This window comes from Apteryx rowi, unplaced genomic scaffold (genome assembly GCF_003343035.1).
Source record: "Apteryx rowi isolate R43461 unplaced genomic scaffold, aptRow1 scaffold_334, whole genome shotgun sequence".
NCBI classification, from domain to species: domain Eukaryota; kingdom Metazoa; phylum Chordata; class Aves; order Apterygiformes; family Apterygidae; genus Apteryx; species Apteryx rowi.
The window spans coordinates 562,731-587,250 of record NW_020449797.1 but is presented as its reverse complement, the minus strand read 5'-3'; the positions used below and the strand labels follow the sequence as shown (position 1 = coordinate 587,250).

Here is a 24,520-nt window from a genome sequence, read left to right as displayed (position 1 = left end):
AAAGACTCCGAGCCAAAAAACTCACAAGTCTCCCTCTTTGCCATTTGCTTCCCCACCTCTGCTCCTTAACCCTTTTGCTTCCTTCTCACGCCCAGACTCAGTATCACAAGTCCTGAGCCTACAGATGCTGCAGCTCAAGGGAAAGCACATCAGCTTATTAATAGCATTTGTGCAAACTTCTACCCAGGGGCATAAGGAAAGCTATTTAAGATTGCTAATTCTGATACAGTCACTTCACACTTGTCAAACACCAGGACTCTGTGTATGGGAATTTACCATGAAGCAGTTGGCTTTCAGTAGCTGGGGAGGACTACACGTGCAAAGCCACATAGCTGTTCAGTTGTGCTTCCAACACTAGCTGTTAATATTAAACACTGTCAATAAAGCTTATAGAGTAGTAGTAGTAATAATAATAACAATAACAACAACAATAATGCATATAAATAGGAGACAATACATCCTTTTCAGCCTCAGTTGCAATGATTCAACTCAGAGAAAAAAAACCCACCCCTTTTATTTGAATGGGAGCACTGGTCCAGGTCACACTGGAAAAGCAAGCTCTAAGTATCTTTGGGAGTGGGGGGGAATCCACGGATTGCATATTATTTTAAGTGTAAAAAAGGTATCAAGTTTTATTTAACAAGTTAATAAGTAAGCACCTCATTAATACATTAAAAATGCTTTATTAAAAGTCAGTGTAGTGGAACTACAGTCATGCTACATGAAAGTTAATTCTGAGGTGAACAACCTGACCTACTAATGATTAGGCAGTTTAGAACGTGAAATGCTCTATCTATTTTATTTTTAAAAGCCACTTAATGAAATTCAAAAGTTACCAGCTTCTAGGCAACTTCAAAGACTTTTAACATGGTAGATTTTAGAACTATTGTTCCCACATGATATCATCTCTTTTCAGTGTAGACTGAAGTTTCTGCACATTTTTTAACAGCTGAAGAGAGCTTTTGCTTTTCTGCCCAGGACAAGCCTTAGACCTACTTTCCCTTATAGCAACTGGAATTTCCTTTGTTTCCTTTTGGTCACCACATTTTAGTTTGACATGAGCTGCCTCTTGCTTCAATTTCTGAGTTTTTTGCTTTATTTTCTGGACCTAGGAAGAAAGATTACCAATAGAATGTTACTTATTCAGAAAACACATTGCTGTTTAGCTTACCAGACTTTTACCAAATTCAAGATGTCTGATGGACACTTTTAAAAAATGTTAAAACCTACTAATCTGATGTACAATTGTCTTGTTGAAACAGAAATCGTTAGAGAAAATTGACCTCACCCATATTCAATAGGTTGTTGAACCTCCCACACACATATACACACACTTCCTAAGGTTCCTAAGCTTGCTTGAGAGAGCCTGAATATCATCTGCTATCACCACTTTATATTTGCTGTCTTTTTCTATTTCAAATGGTACTACTCTAACCAAAAAAAGCTATAAAATGTATACTATTTATTATCAGTTACTCTAAGTAGTTTACTTGAAAGCCCCCTAGCAAAACACAAACAGAATAAATATGGTTGAATTACCACAAAATGCAGGATTTTTTTTAAAAATGTCAGTAGTATGCCTTGACTTATATTTGGCATGAAAAGGTCACTGCCAAAGATAAAATTAGGTTGGAAGTGTTCCACATGCCAATTTAGGTTTCAAGTCCATTTCTATAAATGATTAGCTTTAATTGCATTCAAGAACATATTATTAACTGTGAAATACAGAGATGGCTACAGTGTTTTTAGTGTGACAGGTTCAAAATATAGAAATTTGTATCAGAAATATTAAAATTGGCCTGTACAAAATTGGCCTGTGTGAAAGCACCAGAAGAAACAATATAGAGCAAGGGTTACAGGAGTGGCCTGTATTGATAACCAGGGCATGATGGACAGTAGTCAAACAGATAAACATTAGAATGTGCTGTTCACATCAGCACCAGAAGGCATGCGCTCTGATAAGGCCGCACCACAGCACAGACGACTTGCCAGCAGATCTGCACTCTGAAAACATGAGGATGACAACAAGGTTGCACCCCATTGTATGTGCCATTCCTGTTCCTATCATCCCAAAAAGCAAGAGGAAGGCAAACTATAGCTATAAGGACATGGAAAAATGAAGAAACAAAGGTGCAGTTGCTGCCCGTTGTCTTAAGAGTCATGGAGGATGAAGTCAGCAAGATTCTGAGGCAGAGGATCATGCCATAATAATTGGTGACTCCTCAAGAGTCTATGAGATTTATCCGAAAAACAGTTGTCATTGCCAAGCAAAAGGAACCCAAAAGAGACACGACTCAATAGTCAATGTCCTATACCCATGTTGCTAACATGTGACCCTGGCAAGACTATTTTGACATAACCATCTTGGTGCTTGCAAGCATGTGGACAAAAAAAATTTGAACAAGTAAAATTTATCAAAGAATGAATGCAAGTGAAATAGTCTTATTTAAATTAATATCACCTTCCCCTTCCATAAGGTCTCACATAGTTTTGTTTTGTTTCCTATATAAGCAAGTTCTTAGGTGAACCTATTTATCCTGAAACATCAGATGGAGGAACAGAAAAATATCAGATGGTACTATGGGTTGCATTTCATATCACATGTTCCAAACCAAGCTGCTACAAGGGGTTTAAGCAGCTCACCTACAGAACAGTGATTTTATATGGGCATGTATGCTGCACCGTTACCTATGGATCTGTAACAAACAGTGTCAGGATGCATACAGTTTAGGGGTTAAAAAGACAAAGGCTTGTCCAGCTATGATTTTGGAGAAGTTGCATTCAGCAAAATATTTGGTTAATAAAAGGCTTGAATATTTCAGTAATGTAAAAAGACACTTAAGCCAGTTGGTACAGGAATCAGAGCTTCTATTTTTTTCATTCCCCTGAGGGATAGGGCATAAAGCAATGAAATCTCAACAGTCTGTCTTAAGCCAGTGAGCAGAAGTGACAGACTGACCAACCCTGTTCTGTACTGCAGAAGTGCCCCAGGAGCAGGTTTTCCTACTGGCATACACATCTGGCTGCCAACTGTAAGTACATTTTCTTAATCAAAGGGAGGAATTGGAGGTACAAAAACATTGAGCTAGCAGCCTAATTTTAATCACTTGTATTTGAACACTCTGGCTGAAGCATTCCAGTGACATATTAATTAATGACAACAGGAGGCAGAGTTGTAGCAACCATTCAATTGGTGTGTTACTAGCTAGACAGCTTACATTTTTTCTTACACTAGCCTGATGTTTTTTCAGTTTGGATATGTGTTCGCCTTTAATCTCCATTTTTTTCACAAGGCAATCCAGATCCCATTCTAGGTCTTCACAAACTTCAGAGTTATGAGTTTCCTGTATCTGCTTCAAGAGTTCTTGATGCTCACTATTAAAGACAAAAAATGGTATTCATGATATAGCCTCAAGGATTTACTCCAATACTTTTGGTGTACTGCATGTGTTGCTAGCCGCCTCCTCTGAAATATAACAATTTAGCATTATTTACCCTCTCATACAATACACATTCATCTGGAATATATTCACACTAGAAAGGAAAAAGTTTTTCCATTGGGTCTGATTTTCTCATTCCAGATTTTTAGCTGATGTGCATCTTATTCCTCCCCACTAGCCACAATCATAACAAGTACATGTGTAACACTGTGCAAAATGAGAATTTGGAAAGTGAACAGAAGCCAACAGCAGCTACACAATACTGTATTTTCACCTCCTACCCAATTTAGTGCAGACTTTGGAGACAATGTACGACAGAAAAGACTTGTTTAAACTACTACATTTTAAATTATAGTTATTCTGATAGATCACTCAGATTAATACATTCTACTCAAAGATTAGCAGCGAAGTGTGCTGCTTTGCTGAACTAATCAAAAGGAATAGTCTAAAGCTACTTGATATCTGGAGCTCTGTACTAGTCAAAAACAGAGGAAAGACTTCCCAATAAAGCCTTAGATAAATAATCTCTTTCCAAAGGTCATGGCTTCTTTTCTGACTTCTGACTAAACTGTTGCTCCTTGCCAGTTTAATTGAAGTAACTGGCTGTTTCTAGTTAAAAAACAACAACAACAACAACAACAACAAAACCCCCACACACTTCTGCCCTTGGATTGCCATTTCATTAGTAAACTCACCAGTGCTTTTCAAAAAAGAGATTTGGCTGCCAGTATAAATTAAGCCATAGCTCCTATGAGAGCCTAGAACTCTTATTTCATTATTAAGATGGGAATATAGAAATGCATATAGAAGTTCAATATACACTTTGGATTATACGTGGGAAGCCCAGAGTACCAAGGATTAATCAGGTGCCAATGGGACACCAAGGATTTTAAACCAGTGCCAACATCCTAACTGGTTTAACCAACACATCCCCTGTTCAAACCAGAGCTCAACTTGTTGAAATGTTTGGAGAAGTTGCAAGCAACAAAACATTTGTTTAATAAAAGGCTTGAATATTCCAGTAATGTAAAAAGACACTTAAGCCAGTCAGTACAGGAATTAGAGCTTCTATATTTTTGTTCCTCTGATGGATAGGGCACAAAGCAATGAAATCTCAACAGTTTGTCTTAACACAGTGAGTAGAAGTGACAGACTGAGCAACTCTGCTCTGTATTGCAGAAATGCCCCAGGACCAGAAGTTCTCCTACTAGCACACACATCTGGCTGTCATGACCACTCCACGACTACTACAACCAGCTACATTTCCTTAGCCCACAGTTCTTCAAGCTTGTGTTAATGGGAAGATGTCTAAGAACATGACTGCTTGGAATCCACATTTACTTGTAAGGCTAGAAAGATACATTCACTCCTGTCTTGTGTTTTAGCTTCTCCAGGCTCTGCCCATTTTCTGGTCAGGAGGCAGGAATGTGTCCCTCTTTCACAACCCCATTACAGCACTGGCAAGTTCTCTTGCTATTGACAGGGAACAAATCCCAGAGTGTCTCAGCACAAAGACCCATCAGATATGCACCAGGCTAGTGTGGAGGGAGCACAGAAAGACTGAGGACACAGCAACACAGGCTGGACTTTGTGACAGGACTATTCCTACCACCGCTGCCATAACCTGTGTTATCACCCAAACTGACAGCCTGCTGCAGGCCTACTCAATACTAGGACAGCCTTTGCAGCCTTCTCCAGCAGAGCATTCTTGGTGGAATTGGTAGAACTTACAGTATGTTTAAAAATTGCAAAAAGCACAGGCCTGAAAGACTTTTCATTTGCTGCAGCTGTTACCTTAGTAGCAGCAGGGTTAAGCACAGGATGTAGAAGGAGAAGAAACCCAATTGAATGTTGCTTGCTCACAAGATCAGTTAAACACCAGAACAAAAACAAATTTTCCAAATGAGAAAAATCCTACTAATCGGACCTGCTCAGACTACTCTCCCCACTACACCCCAAACCAGCTAGGTTCATGTATAGCATGCCTGTCACTTCCCAGGGCCACAACTGAAGTCACTTATAATACCAGAGACGAGTACTCACAAGCTCATTTGGCCCAGTTCATCTTCTAGGGCCAACAGAAGGTCAGAAAGATTTCTGGTGAAAGTAGATGATGTGGAACAAGAAGATACAGATTTTGAAGCAACAGTTCGTCCTGAAATCCCAGATGCAGCTCTCTCTTGGCCTCGTGATGAGAAACGAGGATTGCGATGCTTCATAATATGCAACACACTTTGTACGTTTGCACTAACAGAATGGCTGGAGCTGGCAGACTTAAGGAAGAATTAAAAAGTGGTTTACAAAAGTGATAAACAACTACAATGAAGAGACTTATTAAAACTGTAGATGCCAATTTAGTAAGAATATTTAATTACACTCACCTTCCCAGCCACAAAAGGTAGCACACCAGCCTTTACATGAAATTGCGGAAGGCACATTTTCTTCACAGTAGGATTTTTCTGCCATAAGGTAAAAAGGAAAAGTACGACAAGAAATTCCAAAGTGCTGACCCAACAGCAAAATCTTAAACTTACCAAATAAATAAATAAATAAATAAAATTCCAATAAACAAGCAGTGAAATGCATCATCTCAGTTTCCCTCTTTAAAAAAAAAAATCCCTCCTGTATGTGGCAGAAGTAGGATTTTCCAACAATAACAGCTAAATAAATTCTATTCCAGATGCACTTAGCAGACAGTTTGACAAACAGATTGATATTAGAAACTGGGCATTGCTTACTTAAGTTTGCAAAACCAGAGTTGCAAAATTTTGACCAACCTGTAACCTGTGCTGCTAAAAGAATTCTCTTGATTTCAGCATTCCCCTCACAACACACCATCTTAAGATTGCTTAGTTCAGATTGCTTTGGGAACTAGTTCTGCCAGATAAACTAAAAAGCAGCTAAGACAGGACAAGAAGGCAGGCAGTAAGACTGTAACAGAGGTTACTGTCATGCTGGTGAGGGTGCTAATAGCCCTATCCCAGTTTTAATTAGAAGGAGGAGCAGGGGGAGGGGAGGAGGGTAAGAAGAAAGAGATTCAGCACTGTTCTTCCCTCTGGAAAGGGAATAAAGCACTGCAGACAAATCAAGTGCCCCTTGCGTCACCCTTTTTGCAAATTCTTATCTCTGTGCAARTCAGATCCTATCAGCAACAGTATGCTAATGACAAACTTTCGTGTTATCTTCTTAGTTTTTTTCTTCTTTCTATTCTTCTTTTTGGGTTCATTTTGAGATGAAACCAAAGACAACAAAATTCTATTTATCTCAAATCCTGTTTGAAGCTGTGGGAAAAAGCTGAGAAAAATAACTATTTAATGTAATATTAGAAGTCTGAAATCACATGGTCTGATTAATGCCCTCCTTCATGCATGGATGGGAATCAATTAAGGGCACTATTAACTGTTCTGTTTCGGAAACATAAGCTATGTTTAAAAATTGAATAGATTACTAGGATGGCATGATATCAGGCAGATCTTGCAGCACTGTCTTAGAAACTCCTATTTTCATATCCAGCTGCAGCAGATATATTTCTCTGCTGTGACACCCAGTAACTGAGTAGGCCAATTCTGTTGCATGCGAGGGGTGTGATCATAAAATCCCGAATAGTATGAACATTTGGATCTTACAATTTGGGGGCAGACAGAACTGAGCCCATCCATGTAACACTGAGGTCAAGCCTGCTGGACAATCCAGGGATTGCTCTGTAGTTCAAAGTTGATATAAAGGCCAGTAATAAATAAGATAATAGCCATTATTTAGCATGTATAGCAGACTGTTTTAGCATGTTTTAGCATGTATAGCATGTATGTTTTAGCATGTATAGCAGACTTGGATAAACAGCACTGGAAGTTTATCACTAAAGAGAGATTATTCTGGCTTTTCTGTCAAAAGGAAGTTGAAGTAGCCACAGTACACCTGCTGTTTCCCAACCCAGATCCAACAAATCTAAATCAAGCCCGCAGTGAACTTAGTAGGACTCCATTTACTACACTGAAGTCCTTTCTTGAACAGTTGTTTTTACTGCTGCTAAGGTCAGATTATCTGCTCTGGGAAAGTTATTCTTGCTATGTTTCTCAGAAGATAAAATCTCCATACTAGGCTTTCTGCTCTGTGGCAGCAGAAATAGTTCAAGAAACCCAAAAAACTGCAAGTTTTCAACTGTGCCATTCTGTTGGAAGGTGGTCACAGATCTGGGCTACAATCTGTGTGTTATTTCAAGGTTCCTGGACTGATGAAAGCCAGCGGGCCTTGGAAGAGGTACAGAAAGTGAGTGCAATGATGAATTAATTTAAGCTGTTAGCTGTGCTTATAGCTAGGTTCTTACAATATTATTCTTCAGCTCTTGCATCTCCCCCCCCCGGAATGTCACCACAAACTGCCCTCTTTCAAAATGGCTGCTACTTCTCAAGGAAGTGATGTTTAGAACACCTGAAGTCACTCTGCCCCTTAACAAAAGGTTACTGTTTTTCTTTGATTTTGCTCTCTGGGGGAATATTCCTTTCTCAGTTGGATGGTGGCCCCCCAAGAACCGACTATGAACTCACAGAACAGTGAATTATTCAAACTCTCATTTAACAAACAGTGTAACAGTATCACTAATTCAAGACTTTTCCAAGAATAATCCAGTGTATTAGATTCCAGCAAATCTTCAGAAGAGGAAGACAAACAAAACAACTAACCTTACTTGGGGTGCTCAGTTTCTTACATGATCCACTTTCTAGTAACTGTAAGCTAAGGTTATCTGATTTAGTTGTAGTTTCTTTGGAAATTTATTTTCTACTCAGATCACTTATAGCAGCTTTGTGACTGATGAACTGTACTATTAACAAAAAAAAACAAGTAGAATCTTCCTTGAGCAAGACATGCAAGACACTAGACATGTTTTCTATTACATAGTTTATATCTGGTCCAATTAGTATTGCAGGAGTTCTTCCTAGGTAATAATCATGTGGAATTTAAAAGTAATAAAAAAGGACAGGAAGAATAACTTTCTTCAGTAGTAAGAAAAGATAAACTAAAACCTTTTCAATCTACCTGAGCAGCTTTGTCTTGTATTAGCTTTTCTTCTAAGTGTTTGATCTTGTCCTGAATTTGAAGGCAAAATGCTTAGTCGCATTTCAGTTTGTCACACTGAATCAGAAGTATGAAGTCTCTTGCAATTGTAATCTGGAATAAAACAGGACTGTAGGAATCTTTAAGGCCCAGACTGAAAAAACAGACTTACAGAAATGAAGCCAAGTTAGGAGGCATTCAACAAGGTGTGTTTTATTATCTTAGTTTTAGCAGAGGAAACTTCTGCAAAACTTAGGACTATTAACAGTATGCCATATAAATCATATCAAATGAATGACTTTCAGACTGTCACTTCATGCCTGCTTACTTCTGCAATTCTCTGAGTAGCACTGTTTTTCTAGCACTTCAAGCTTTTCAAGTTTTGCATGCAACTCCACCTGGTTCTGATTTTTCTCCTTCTGAAGTTGGGTCTGAAAAAAGTAAGCAGAAGTTGAGTTGGTAGCGGACTGAAATTGTTTCAGACAGCAAAAAAGTAAACACTCTGCAGTAAAGATTTTTACCTAGTTTAAATTTCATATTTTTTTAAATTGCAAAGTGATGAAAAATACTAGGCAGACAAAGACGACTCAGGTTTCCAGTAGTCTCTTTATCTACCAAATATGCAGGTATTAACATGGTTTTGCTCATCAGGAATTCCACCTAGGGAGTCTTTTTGTACAATTCATTGAATGGTTGCCATCAGCAAGTCAGAGAGTAAATTGCTTATTTGCTGTAAACCTGAGCAGACCTGAGGAAGAATGAGGGATAAACAGTTCCGATCTTACACATTTCTGTACTTTTGTACTACATTACTACTTTGTTAATTATGTTAAAAAGCCTCACCTGTTGTTCTAAAACCATATTTTTCTCCAGTTCTGCACTGGAAACCATTTTCTTCATGTAATCCAGCTGTTTCTCCAGCAGGGAGCAGCGGGATTGTGCTGCATTTAACTGCACACTTATATCCTCAGAGAGACGCAGAGACATTCAGTACAGCAGTGGGAGTTACACATTTAGCCAGTCTGTCAACTGATTTGAAGAGCTCTCTAGCCCCAAAAACATGCAAGAAGAGTTTTGTTGGTCTGAACAAGTCACGTGGTTAAAAATATATTCTATACAAGACATAAAAATCAGGATGCTTCTTCAGAGCTAGATACTATTATGAATTCCAAAGGTGTGAGCACTGCAGTTACTTTGATTTATACCAGCAGATATCTAACCAGAATTCGAGTTCTTCCTCTCCCCTCACTTTTTCTCAAGTTAGCAGTGCTATACAAGTAAACGGCTGTTTGTTTATTGTAGGATTTAAATATACCACCTGAAATTTGCTCATTCTTTAAAATAGCATTATGGGGTAAGCAATACTCGATTAATATACATAAAAATAAGTTCTAAACTGGATTTACAGTTATCAGGCAGGACTATGCACCTGCCCAATTCTGAAGCAAAAAAAAGAAGAGGGCTGGGGGGTGGCATTAATTAGCAACTTGTCAAAATAAGCAAACACTCCCTGGATTATGCAGTCTTTGACCTGCTGTGGCTACACGTTATCACTCAGAGAAATACCTTTCCTCTGTTGCATCAGTTCTTGATGTGATATGTTCTTTTTGTAGGATTCATGCTCTAAGGCCTTCTTATATCGAGCAGCTTCTGCGGAGAGGCTGCACAGATTATCTTCTGCCTGTGACCTCTCCAGCTCTAGGCAGTGGATCTTTTCTTGAAGGGTTTTCAGGGCTGCCACCACAGCTAGCAAACAATACAACAGTTACACCTTAAGCTCTTACAACAGTTCTTTATTCTTATTATTTTTATAAACCACTTCAATGAGCAAAATACCATCTAAATTTTCTTCCTAGGATATCCCTTGAAGTGAATGATATTCCCCAACAAAGCACTGACACACTCAAAACACATCTAGGAACAAACAAACAAATAAATAAATAAAAGAACATTTACTACATAACTGAGGTATAAAGCACAGGTCCTACGAGCAAAGCTATTTTCACTTCAAATGTTAGTAAGCACAAAGAAATCACAACAAATTAAATAGAACAAAGCCTAGAACTTAGAACTATTAGCATCTGCTTGCACAGAAGCAGGGAGAAGAGGTATCAAAGTTAGCTCACAAGTTTTGGTGTAATGCAGCTGGTTTAGACAGATAATAAGGACACTGGGAGGAGAAAAACAGAACCGGGCCCATATTTTACACAGCCCAATAAGCTGATAATTGTTTTCTGAAAGACTGTTTTATTCACACGGTCTCTCAAGGAATCATACCACACAAAAACCTTAAAAGTAATTTTAAGCTAGAGGGAGTTAAACGACACTATGCAAAGCCAATTTCAAGTCAGAGTAGCACACTAATTAACTTTTTTGGTTGTTTTAAAGTCACGAACTGCTTCTGCTGAGTTTGAAGCATTCTCCTTTGCTTTCAGAGGAAGTCTGACAACTTTTAAGTTAAACAATTTTCAAAGCCAAAGTTTATAAGGATGTTAGAAGACTTGGGGCAGTTTCCATTCCAGACATATGACTTCAGGGACTACTCCCTCAGGACACATATACATCCTGTCTCAATGTCAGTCTGATAATCACAGCAGGTCACTGAACAGAGTAAAACAGAATGGGGAGTTTTCTCTAGAGATTTCGCATGGAACAATTAAAAAGACCACTTTATGGATATATTTTGGCTTTACCTTGGTTGTTGGGGATAGGTGATAGCCTGTCACCACCAACAGCTGTCAACTTCTTTGATTCTCTATAAGCAAAGGCTGCAGGAAGTATTTTATCTGGTGGCTGAAGAAAGCTTCCTTTGAAACTGTGCTTTGATTCAGAATCCATAGCTTGTAGGAAGAGAGATATATAACGCCATTATGACCTTAATGAACTATATAACAGTGACAACGTTTTCAAGGTACATCACTGGGCAGTCCCTGGCTCTGTTTATATCAAACCAGATCATTTGGTCAAAATAAATAAATAAATTACACACATACGTACACACACACATGCACAGGAATCCCATATTTTAATGCAATTCCAAACCAATGCCTTTTATATCACTAATGATAATTCTCCTCAACTACCTGAAGCTTTGTAAGATTTTTCTTGGTTCTTTCTAATTATTTTTCCTTCTAAAAGCTAAAAACTAATACTTCCCTAGTATCTATTTTACAGATTTTTGCATCTGCCTCTCAGTGCTCTATGCAGAGCTAGCACTGAGGTTTTACAATCTGTTTTCACTTACAGCCTTCTCAGTGCTCTGATACTTACCTTTTTACATATGTTAGTATATATAATAAAGACATGGTGCCCAACATTTAGCATGGAGATAACAAAAAGGTTATTTAAGATGCAATATTTCCGTGACTACTACCAGTAGTCTTCCCATTACTAAACCTCTGTATTAAGTCCTGTTTCTCCACTCCCTTTCTGCACCACGCTTTCACATTATTTTATCACAAGCACATTAGAAGACTGTTTGCACTGTGCCAAACAGTGATCTTCCTCAATCTCCAAGATATGGGCAGCGAAACTGGCACCAAGTGGTACCACTCAAGTGTTTAAAATACAGGGCAAACTCCTCCACGGTAGCAGGGAGGTGGCAGCGCCTGCCACAAGCCTCTACCTGCCGCACGGCTCCTCATGCATCCCGGGAGCCACGCCACACAGCTGAATCGGGCTTTCTGCTTCGGCAAAGCCATTTATGTGTTGCTAACTCCCAAGGAAGCCACGAGAAGGAGGTACCTAATAACAGGAGGAAGAAACCCTTAGCAAAACGCACGCAACTATAAAGCACTTTCTGGGAGAAGTCGCTCCTACCGGGGGCAGGAGGAAGGAGATTTCCAGTGGAGGCACCAGTTTCTAGGAAAAGCTCTCTTAGCACCACACCAAATAAAAGAATCCACATCCATCCACACAGCCTAGGCACTAAACCAAAGACACTACGAAATATTTTCTCTCTGCTCCCAGTTGCCATCACACAAGCGCAGGCGCCAGCCTCCGCCATCCTGTAGCCAGCACTCGCGGGACTCAAGGCCTCCCTGGAACTGCTGCCTTTACACGCCTTTACTGGTGAGGCCCCCGTGCCAGGCAGCCCCCACCACAGGGGCCCATCCTGCCCCGGCCGCCCCTCGACCATGTGGYGGGAGCCGCGGTGGCTGCCGGCCCTGCCCTACTGCCATCTTGCGCGCCGCGGGTGGCCATGCGCCCCAGGACAGCGAGGCATGGGCCCCTTGCAGGTGGGGCATCCTGCTCCGTGACCGTGACACATCTCCGTGTCGACAGGCCATTTCTGGGACCTCCCCAGCTCTGCACCCCTCCGGAGTACTGGGAAACACCCAACCTGGCCGCCCCAGGCAGGCTGACGAGCCATGTCGGGCAGCACAAAAGACAGGGGCAAGGAGCAGCAGGCAGCAGAAATTTCAGAGAAGGGTGAGAAAATCCTGTGCCCACACAGAGGGCTGGGACCTAGCTCCTGTCTTTAGATAGAGGAGGAGATGGACGTAGCACAGCATGGCACACCGGCGCATTCGCCTGGGGAGGCCTGGAGGAAAGAGCATTTGAAGCATTTCTATCTTGATTAGTGTTTCCCAAAGCTCTCGTTGGGGGGCCCCCATGAAACCTGGCAATGAAGAAGTGAATTCAACATCTTACGGATCCAAAGCAGCGACTGAGGAGTTTGCCGTGCTCACCAGACACTAGCCCAGAAAGCACAAGGGCTTTGCACAGCAAGGGTGGGCACCTCCCCGCTGAGCAACATCCCTTCCACGCGCTTCAGCGTGTCCCTGCCTAGGGCTGCTCTGCTGAGCGACATCCTGCAAGTGCAAAGCTTGGCTCCACCGAAGGGAAAGGCACAGTTTGGACTTATTTTTCCATGACAGTCTTTCCAGCATGCCAGAGCTTTCTGGTTGTTACTGTCCGGAAAAAAAACAGCTGCAACACTGAGCAGAAGAATGGCCAAATATGTTTCTTCCCAGGTCTACCTACACATGAGGTTATCACAAAGTGAAGCAGGGTAGGGACTCACAATTTGCTATAGCCTCCCACTTCTGGTGCACAGCGAATATGAGGGAATTCACTCCACTAGCAAAGTACACCAGAACATCTGACCAGGGAGCTAGTGAGGACTAGCAAGTGTAATGTAAATTCACACCTTCTTTTATGTTAACTTTCTTTTGAAAGCAACCCCCCCATCCTCTGTTCTTTAGCTCAAACAATCATACCTGATATTCCAAAAACATTAAATTAGCAAGACTTACCAATTTTCCCATTGCTTCTCAAGCCCTACAAACTGTTGATAAAAAAAGACTAAAGAAAAGGTCCATAAAAATGCATGTGTACACACCCACAACAAACTTTCTACCACTACTGTCATCACTGGAATGCAACTTTGGAAGCTTATGCATAAAAAAGGTCATTTTTACTCATGCCAGCGAACCCTTTTAGAAGTTAGCATAATCACAGACTCATTTTTCCTGGAGTACTCCAGAGGAATCTGGCTTTCTTGCAAGTTTGCAGCTGCTATATATGAATTAGTTTCCTTACCACCTTTGCATAAACAAGTTCTGCCGTTTCCAAGGAGATGGGTATGCTGACAGATGTAAGAAGGGCAGTGAGCCGAAGCAAATAACGAATCAAAGAGGGAGGGGATAAAATACCAGAAAATTTGAGAACTTCTGATCACACAAATGGTTAAAAAACCCACCTATTTGGGGGAGGAAGGAAAAAAAAGTTTTGGTTCTGTGGGGGAAGGAGGAATAAAGTGAAACAGAAGAGACCAGCTCACCACTCCAGTGCTGCTGAACCATCTAATCCAATGTGGGGTGCAGCACGCAAACCCATGATTTTATCAGCACAGTAGAGGGTTATAAGCTGCAGTCTGGGGCTGAACGGGAAGCCGGGGGTGAGGACTCCTGAAGCTACTTGTCAGAGGACAACTGACACATCTAGGTTTGCAGAACCCCTGCTGTGGATGTAGTTATGGACTCTCTGTTTTGCCACAGATTGCTCAGACAAGGAGGGGGTATAAAACTGGCAGAGGGACCTGTTGCTATAGCGTTTGTCCCTAGGAGACTCTGCCAACATAATTACCTCAACAGAAGTGCTCCTAATGTAGACAAGTCCTTCAATATCTTAGGGAGTAAATATAGTTTATAACAACCATTCTGCACAGCACCAATATCTACAGCACTACAGGCCTAAGACAAGGGCATGGGCCAGGAAATGGATTAAGTCACTCTACACCTGCAAAGGTGAACAAACGTCCTGACCACTTTCAGCACATTAGGACAAGAAACCTGTGAGGAAATAATTAAATAGTGAAAATATATCTGGATGTCAGCTGCCCTACTATCAAGGTTTACCACCATGAATGTTTTAGATTAAGTATCTATACAACCATGAAGGACAGATCTGTTTCTTAACAAGGGTTGAACACTCTACATCCATTGCAAGCTTAACTTACTGCTATTTAATTACACGCTACCATAGATGCAGGTACACTGCCATAGGGAGGTGCTTTAAAACGGACACTGCTTCCTGAATGGTAATGCTTGTGCTAATATATAGCACATTGGGGGGGGGGGGGTAGCACTTCACCACCACTATTTAAAGCAGCCAAAAGACCATTGATTAGACACATTCTTAGTTAAGGAAACRAGTGCGTTAGCTGGAGGAACAGCCTAGAGAAGCAGGCGTATTAAACAGAGGTTGACAAAAGGCTCAGGTCACAGGCAGAGAGGGGTCCAGGGCGGGGGGGGGAGAAACACCCCGCTCCCATGCCCGCAGCTTGCACAAGCCCGCGGGGGCTGAGCCGCTGCAGGGGGCAAAGGCAGAGGGGGCGCCTGCACCTACCTGCCTGTGCCGGGCGCAGCTTTGAACCCACCGCCGGCCTCGGGAGAGAGGCGATTGCGCTGCTTCCCGCTGCGCTGCACCCGTGGCTGCTAGCCCAAGCGGAGCTGCTTCCCTGGAGTAGGAGCGCTTCTGCTGGTTGCAGGCCTGGAGTGAGCTCGCACAGAGGCTGGTGGGCACTATTCCCTTCACTAGCTTCCATCACCCGTGTATGTGACTTTCATACCGCAGAGGAAAGCAAGCGAGCATGAGTTTGGTACTGCAAGACAGAGACTCTGCCATTTCATCATGGGCATGCAAGGACTGATGTGATCCATATTTATTTTGTAACTGCTGCTGAATGTGGCCTGCATTGAATGCCAGAGCACTTGATCAGGCTGCCGTATAAAATAATTGAAATTACAGTTGCTGCTGCCTAGCACAAGTGAGCATACCAAGAGCGGGGAGTTACTAAACACTGCTAAAATCCTAAATGCTACAGAAAGACCAGTTACAACTAGCTCATCCTCCTTCTCCCCTCCATTCCTCCCCTCCATTGTTAGCTAGATCATTAAAAATTACTCGAAAAATATTCTTTTGAAGAGTCTGAAAATGTTTTGCCACGTAAACAGCATGTCACATACTGTAAAGCAAGATGTGGAAAGGCATTTCAGGAGTGAACTGTAAGAGATTCAGGGAATAATGCTGGCTTCACAGTTTCCCTAGAAATACACACCATAGGAGTACTGGGATAACTAAGGGACGTTACACTAACTTCTCCAGTGCTCTTTATCTTCCAGAGGTCCTGCTTTATTCAAAGTGCTGCGAGGGCAACCTTTTAGTGTCTAAGAAACAAGCTGCTGTCAGAACACCTTCAAAGAGGAAAGAGAGGATCAAAGCATTATTCAGAGCGAAACACAAAGCTGACTATCTTCTGACCTAACCTAATGGGCACGCACAATTTATAGTGCTTTTTTCATAACTGAAAACAAAGTCTCAGATGAATCAAGGAATGATTCACTGTTTATCTGGCACGTTAGAAGAGACACTTTAAAGAATTGCCACAACACAGGCTATACCAAGAAACTCCCATTATGCTGGCTGCTGCCTGTCTGTTTGAGTCAAATATTGCGGCCGAAAGGTTATTTAGAGGCCATTTGCATGACACAATTCAAATTGGTCTATCTTTTCCCCTTTTACTTTCCAGGGAAAAGCCTCATCAGCTGTACTAGCTGGGCTAATAAATTCTTTTAGCCTCATTCTTGACAGGCAAAGAACAGCCCTTCCTTCACACTGACAAAAATAAATAAATAATGTTGTTGGCAAAATTCACTGCTGTTTTGGGAACATTCAGTCACTAGCATTCTGACGCAACCACTTTAATCAGCTTCAAACATATACTCTTGCTCAGGGCATATTTAAGTAGCTGGTACTCATGTGTCTTCTTTACCCTGTGGCTTAGAAATGTGATAGTCGCAAAACTAATAGGAAGTGAAATCAAACTGAATCAATAAAGCATTTCAGCATGTTTTTAAGTTCTCTGGAGTCCCAGTTTAAAATGGGTTTTGAAAAAATGACCAAAAGTGTTGTTAGAATAATTAAGGAACCCGGTGGCAGTGGGGAGTTTTTTGAAAAAATGACAGAGGCAAATCCATTGGAGTTGTCTTATTTTTTTTAACTGTGAGATAGCGATGGTACCACCACTGGATAAGTAAAAGCTTAGTGCCCAGGTTCTTCAGCTGGTATTACTGTATCAAAATCTGTTTGTTCTTAAATTTCAAGCCTTATGCAATACTTTTGTACAATCTTTTTTTTTCAGTCTTGGAAGAAAGCAGTTACATTCTGTGCTTTCTCACTACACTGTATGGACTATAGAGTATTTTGAAAAAGCACCTGGAATTTTAATGAACAAAAAGTCCCGAGACTTTTATTTCCTTGTATCAGTCCTTCTGAACATTCATACCCATTTTCCCAAAAGTATCATTTTGCTAGAGATAAAAGAGAAAGAATGAAAAAGAGGTAGAAGGAAAGTGGAATGAGTTACATAAGTATTTTGGGAACAAGGCAGAGAAATAACCATGTGGAGGAAAACTAGGGGAAAACCAAAGATTCTGTGAGGCAACTTTTTTAGCAAAGGGTTCCAACCTGACAGTGTATCAAGCAATCTTGGGTCATAACATCTTTAGAGTTTTGTTGTTGTCTTCAGTGAGTACAACAGACCCAACGCCACATTAAATCAGGTCTTTTGGGCAAAATACATCATAAAATCATATTCAATATTTTGGGGGGAAACGGAGTCGGTGCAAACTGCTTTGACCTGCATTTTATAGCTGAATTCAGTGTTTAGAGGAGCAAGACTGCAAGTTTAGATCTAGTAACAATTGCTATGTTAGCACGAAAGCAACTGAACTGGAACAGAATGTTATCAAAATAATTATATTTCTATGTCTTTAATCAATTCACAGTAATTTAAATATATAACCCTTCTGTAATAAGCATCAAACAGAAAACAAGCTAGTATGTATAGATGGTCACTAATATTCTTCCTCTCTTCTCTAGTAATTCTGTTTCTCTTATCTTTTCCTTTCATCCACCCCCATTTTGTAGCTGCTTCTTCTCCCGCATCTACTCTTTTCCTTGTATTTACATCATCTTTGTTCCTTGCTCTTCTCCCTTCATCTTCTTTTTCTTTCTCTCCCTCTTTTACTTCTAGCATAAAAAGTTGGGGTTTTTACACAGTGAAAAGAGCCATTTTCTCCCCCACAAATATAACTATCATGTTGTGAAAATTGAAAATGCTCCCCTCAGTGCTCTCCTTCAAGAATGCAAAATGTTCCTTTGCCTCCCCAGTGCTATTTGCTGATGATGATGCCACCATGCTATGTCCCATTTGCAGTTTGCTCAGCTCGGTCACTTCACCTGCCGGAACAAACTGCTTTTGCTCATTAGATTGGAAGCAGCTCTTCCAGCTTTCTAGAGAGCAGAGCAGGGTATGTGTGTCCTCACAGGCTGGAAGGCAGGAGGAAATTATTGACTCTGGCTACTGAACCTTGAATAAAAAGAGGAAGACCTGGCTGTTGTGGAAAGGGAACGTTTTCAAGGGAAACTTTCTCCAGTATAGAAGACTATGCCTCTGCGTAGAGACAGAATAATCACAAATTAGAAGGGCAAATGCAAAAAGAGACATATTAGGGTAGGGTTGGGCAAATATGAGCGCGGGTTGAAGTGAGAATTACAGTGAAGAAATATCATGGGGTAGGGGTTAGTTACTGCARGTGCTGACTTATTCACAGTAAACACTTACTGCAGGATAATTTTCTTCTTTTATGTCTCAAATATTTAATGGGATCACTGAAAGATGGTTCTGGATGTTGCAACTTGCCCTCTAGGCAGATGAGACAGCCTGATTGTGTCATGTGATGCCCCACTACTGCTTTGGAATTTGTTTTCAAAGTAAACTTATGTTTTCACCAATACTTTCTCAGAGAAAGTGTCAGTCTCCTCTCATCCAACATCCTTTAACCTAGCCTGCAGAGGGAGTAGGAGGTAGATTTTTAGCCAGATATCTACAAAATCATGACATGGAAGAGCTGAGAAACACAAAGAGAATAATTGTTTATAGGTTCTGCCTCCTTTTACCTACTGCCACCCCTTCATTTTTTTTCATATTCTCCCTTGCTGCTGATAACTGGGTACATGGCAGAGAACAAGAGTTTCATTCTTCATTTTTATGTTGGGCAACCTAAGAAAAAATGCAGCCCAAAAGAAAGCTATTAACAAGAAAAAGATAAGTTTCACTCCTGGCAAGAAATGATCCCAAAAGTCATCTTTTGTCAACAACAATTGTTGTTAAAGATAGATACAGAAAAAGAGCAAACAGATTTCAGTCACAGCAACTCATCAACCTTATTTTTTTGATGTCTATTGTGTCAAGGAACAACTTTAAATAATATTATCTGTTTACAGAACTTAGAATACTCATAGCAACATCAAGAAATCCACATTACACATCCTGGACAGGCACAATATCGTAAGTATTGACACCAAATATAGTTTGTATATAAAACAATATATACAGTTCTCCTAAGGAAATGCAAAAATGCTACATCATTACTTGCGTTTGGAGTGGTCCAGGACAACTGTTACGACATTCAAAGCTATGCAACAGGATACTTGTTTCTCATAGTCCGTATATTTAAACTGGCATGACTTCTAAGATACAGGAAAAATCTGAGTAATATGCTATGAAGTCCTGCAAAATGTTGCATATATAAAACTAACTTCAACTGATTATCAGTTATTCAAGAGCTCTTTCTCCCCTGTTAACATGACACACAGTTTCTGAGTGCAAGACAACTTAGAATGCAAACGTGGGTCCCTAGGGCTTTAAATTCTTGATGTCTTGTTCCTGCATAAATCCTGCCTGCATAAATCACAGAGGGATGGGACCAACAAGGGATCGATGTGCCAGGACACCCAGCCTTTCAGCATCAGGGCCCACTCCTGAGTTGGGTAATGACAGGCTTTCATTCCCTGAACGCAGAAGAGGAGCGGGTACAGGGCCAAAGCAAACACATGGTCCGTGGGGAGGTAACGAGATGTGCAGGGGAAGCACTATGAACGTGGACGTGTGTGAATTCCCACCCTTCTCTGGTGCTTGGCACCTTTGGCCTCTTGGGATTCAGAATCTGGAGTCCTTTCCTGGTGGTGAGTGCCAAAATCTGTTCTTTAAAACTACGAGTAAAGAGTTCCTGTAGCATCTCTGATCTATGACTTCATTTCATATGGATGCAGGCCACAGCATTATTCTTTTTGTTACTACTGGAAAATACAAAGGTCTATGTTACTACACAGCCTGCCAAAGGTGTTTAAAAGGCCTATTTGGCTGTCAGCAAATAAAAGATTCCCAGCGAGCAGTGTTCATTTTCTTCTAAAGTGTAGCAGGAGGAAGTGGTGTCCATCTCCCCTATGCAGTTACCCAGTGGTTTAGAGCACTAGCCAGGAAGTGGAGTTTAATGGCTTTCCTGGGGAGCATTCATACCACATCCCTGACCACCATGCTAGACTGGGAAGACGAAAAGCAGGAAGGAAATAGGGTGCCATCACCTTTTCGTTTGAAGTTATGACCCTATCCAGACAAGCTTGTCAGGGTCTAGGACAGGGAGAAGGCAGCTGAGGCAAAAGACAAAGTAAAACAGGATGTGTCCCTGTCACCTAGTTTACCCACTGGAAGAGAATCCTGGGTTCTATTTATGCATTTTTACCGCAAATAGCCCCTGGATAAAAAAACAACACCAACTTGGGAATAGCTACCAGAAACCAGGAGTCCTCTCTCCTAGGTAAGTGACTGGCAACAGTCGTACTTCCATTTGGTGTCTCTTTCTTTCTCTTTGACACCAGTGCCACACGTTTACCTTCTTTTCTGATAAGGACACACCTTCAGATGACATGGTGACTACTTCCCTTCCACCTTCCAGTACATCCAAGCACCAGGGACAGTCCCCTGGGAGGTACAGGACCTAAAGATCTAAATCCCCTCAAGCTGAAGTGGACATTGGATGCTGATCTCCCAAACTAAGAGGAAATTCTAACTTCACTGGGCTATTGCATGGAAGGTGACTAATCTACCTTAGGTGCCCAGGCATTAAAACCAGCAGTGGCTATAACAATAAACTTGACCTTACTGGGATGTGCGTGCTGAGCTCAGAGAAATTCCTCTCAGCTGGGTCTCTCTCGGAGCTGCTCTACCTATTTCCTGCATCACAGGTGGGCACAAAGGGGAGAGAGGGGCCAAGACGCTCACCCTGGGGCAATTCAGAACGCTCCTATCCAGAAACAGAGTAACCGGATTCAGGTGGCTGCTCAGTCTTTTTCATCAGAATTCCTAGGTTACCCATGTTATTTTCTGGGGTCTAGCCCTTCGTCTTTCAGGCTGTGTTTACACAGCTAAACGAAATAGAGCCAGCGACTCAACAAAGCAGAGCATTGCCTTAAGATGCCTGTAGTTCTGGTACATAGTAGCCAAGATCTTCTCAGAGCAACCCATATTTTGGCATAAAACTATTTTGTAGTCTTTCTGCTGGAAAGATTTTCTCTTCTAAGAAGCCAATGGGCACCTTATCCATCCTTGCTGCATTTATGACCTCTAATGAGGCAGGGTGGCAGAGGTTGGTTCAGATGTGCATACCCAGCCCACACTAGGCCAGACCACACTGCACATGTACAGGCATGTGCTGAGAAGCAAAACAAACCCAAGTTTTCTCCACACTTTATGCTAGAGCTTGCTTGATCAGTGAGGCCAGTCTGTTAGCAAGATACATGAGTTTGGCTTGATACCAAGGTTGGGCCTCAGTTCAAAGACAGTACAGGAGTAGCCTCTGGGTTTCTGATGTCTCTCTGTAAAGCAGGAGTCACAGAACTTTGTTTCCTCAGAGGTCTACTGTGAAGAAAAACGCATTAAATACTGTGAAGTGCCCARATGCTGTGGCAAGAAGCCAAAATTCAGATCTGAAAGGAAGAACAGGGTGGACTTTTAGAAGAGAGAGATCCCTTCCTATATATTTGCTAGTTTCAATTAAGTAGGCTTTAACAAAAATGGGTGTAAATGAAAGCATTTGAAGGAATCTAATTAAAAAGCAGTTTCTTCTAAGGTGCACAAGTTTTACTGTGTTAGTACTAGTTCTTCAGTAATTGACTAAGTGAATTCTCCAGTAAAAAGTTATTTTGTGACATACAGAAACTGGGGAAAAAAATTAAAAGTAAATAAAACATACTTTAGATCTTATTTATGCCTTAGGAAGAACAGAAAATGACATGAATACAATTACTTTATATTGAAAAAAAACACTGCAGTGGGATATAACTTGCATACAGCTATGAAAGTCCTTTCTAGTTAAAAAAGGAGGGAAGTTGATAAATAATCAAGGAAGGAAATACTGGGGTTTAAAACAGCCACAAAAATGTTTTACCTCAGCTTATCATTTTAAAAACTCTAATGCTGTAATTCTGGATGAGTTGCCAGATTGTTTCCTTCATAATTCTGCTTTTCTCTTATCCATTCTTTAGGGATCAAAACAAGCATATTAACTTCAGTCAGTGAACACACAAATCAAACAAACATATTCCCCTAACTTCAGGCTCTGATTAATTCTGCTAGTAGCCTTTGACCTTGATTTCCACAATGTTTTGCAGTACATACAGAAGCTTGACCCAGTATCGGAAAATTGCAGAGATTTGGTTTGGAAAAAATAAAGCCACCTTCATCTCCATTACCAAAGTGCTACAGTAAAACCTATAAAACAAAGAGCTGAAATCTGGAGTTTAGGCCTTGGAGCCAGTTTCACAATCTGTTTCCTGTAGTAAGAGTTCATTTGCAGCCAGTGGAAAAAACAGCTTCTAAAAGATAAAAGGCAGTGCTATGACTTTCAATCAATCTTACCACTCAGTGTGGGAATATAGCCACACTAAAATCTAACATCAACACTTCTGTTTTGATTCTATTTAGTATTGATCTTTGGTATATGTAGGCACTGTCAGAGCCATCCAGCAAGTACAAACTTGTCATAGGAAAAATGAGATCTATCCAAGTCCTAAAGATTAAAATTTAGATAGAAATAAAGCGAGCATATGTGACAGGTCTATTCATAGGAAAACTGGGAGACCCATAATGAGTGACAACAGAACGGGACAGGCAGCCGAAGTGGTAGCTAATATAAAAAAAGAAGAGAAGATAAAAGGCATTGGCAGTGGTATTTTCTTTGAAACCATCAGTTACAATGGGAGTGAGTGCTTGAGTGCTTTGTCAAGACTCACATTTATTACAGCAGCGATGATTTGGGTAGATATATTGCTCACAACGGTGCCAAAAGCCTAGAGGAAGCAGCTGCACGAAGCAGCCCAGGCCTGTTCATGCCGCCAAACAATGGTAACTCAGATTCATCACAGAATGGCATTTTTACAGGAGGAGTGGGAAAAAGAGATTGGCCTTCCTCGAAAGGCACAGGTAATGACAGAAGGACACCTATTTTGCAAGCTTCAGAGAAACTGTGCCAGAAAACAAAAGGAATGTCAGATGAAGACATCAGACTCTGTAAATAAGAGAGTTGTCGATGGCTTGTTTTTGTGAGCCAGTCCAAGCCTTGTTCCTGGAATCAGAAGCCATTTCTGTTTTTCCGTAGTATGCAAGTAGCTTGCTCTGTATTTAACTTTGGTTTTGAGTTTTGAATTTTATAGCTGGAAACTTGAGCATGATAAATGTCAAATAATTACACAAGACCACATAGACCCAATGTCCTGTTCCTGATTTACTTGCAAGCATTTTTTTTGCTTTTGGGATACTTGAAATTGTGGTTCCACGATTGCTTTAAGCTGACAGCTGAGAATGTGTGGTTCTGCCCCTGTCTACATGTTTCTCTTGCCTCTTCTCTGCCAGCCCTAGCACTCATGCAGCCAAGAGGTGGATCAGATCAGGGACTGATTTGTTTGAAAACGAACTTTATAAAAAAAAAAAGCATTTATGAGACCGTATGACCAGGGAAGCAGCAAGAACACCTCATCTGGTAGCAGTCTGCACTTATCTCAGATTAAAAAACTGTGGAACTGTTGCCCAACGTGAACATTACAGGGATTTTTTTTGTGTGTGTGGTTTTATTTTCAGATTTGAAGGTACTGAATTTCATTGTATGGACTGTTGTTTTTCCTTCGTGTGGACATGTTTACTTAGGCTGTATCAAAGGCTTCTGCTGAAGTGTATATTTGACAAGCCTTTGTGATTGCTTAAAACAAGTGTGTGTTTATCTTTTTGCCAAAGCAAATTCCTAAAGTAAATTTACCACCAGGATTACTTTATTACTTGCTGTCACCAGTAATAAAGGACATCTTTTTTTAAAAGAATTTTTTTGAGAAATCTGCCACACGCCTGTAGAGGAAATCAAGGGAAATAAAAACTGTGCAGAAATGACAGCAAACTCTCTCCCTTACCTAGAGGTTACGCGCTTCCTCCCAAACGCACAGCTAAGCGCGCCCCGGCCCCGCAGGTCGCGGCCCCGGCGCCGCCGCTCCGCGCGCATTGCCTCCTGGGGCGCGTAGTTCCACCTCGGGGGCGGGGCGCAGAGCCGCCCTTCTGCCGAACTACACGTCCCAGCATGCCCTCCCCGGAGAGCGATTCCCCGCCCTGATTGGGCCGCCTGTGGCGAACGCTG

The 24,520-nt window shown here is 41.2% G+C and overlaps 1 protein-coding gene across 1 annotated transcript; it reads right to left on the bottom strand.

Annotated features, from left to right (window-relative positions):
- Nucleotides 1-663: 663 nt before the first annotated feature.
- On the bottom strand, nucleotides 664-24,366 carry CEP57L1 (centrosomal protein 57 like 1). The gene is given in 14 exon segments (XM_026072038.1): nucleotides 664-1,108; nucleotides 3,231-3,375; nucleotides 5,484-5,713; nucleotides 5,822-5,903; nucleotides 6,624-6,721; nucleotides 8,173-8,259; nucleotides 8,475-8,525; nucleotides 8,821-8,839; nucleotides 8,841-8,923; nucleotides 9,336-9,450; nucleotides 10,037-10,238; nucleotides 11,186-11,332; nucleotides 12,118-12,236; nucleotides 24,300-24,366. Coding segments are annotated over 13 exon segments (1,560 nt in total). The 5' UTR covers nucleotides 12,194-12,236; nucleotides 24,300-24,366; the 3' UTR covers nucleotides 664-883.
- Nucleotides 24,367-24,520: the final 154 nt, after the last annotated feature.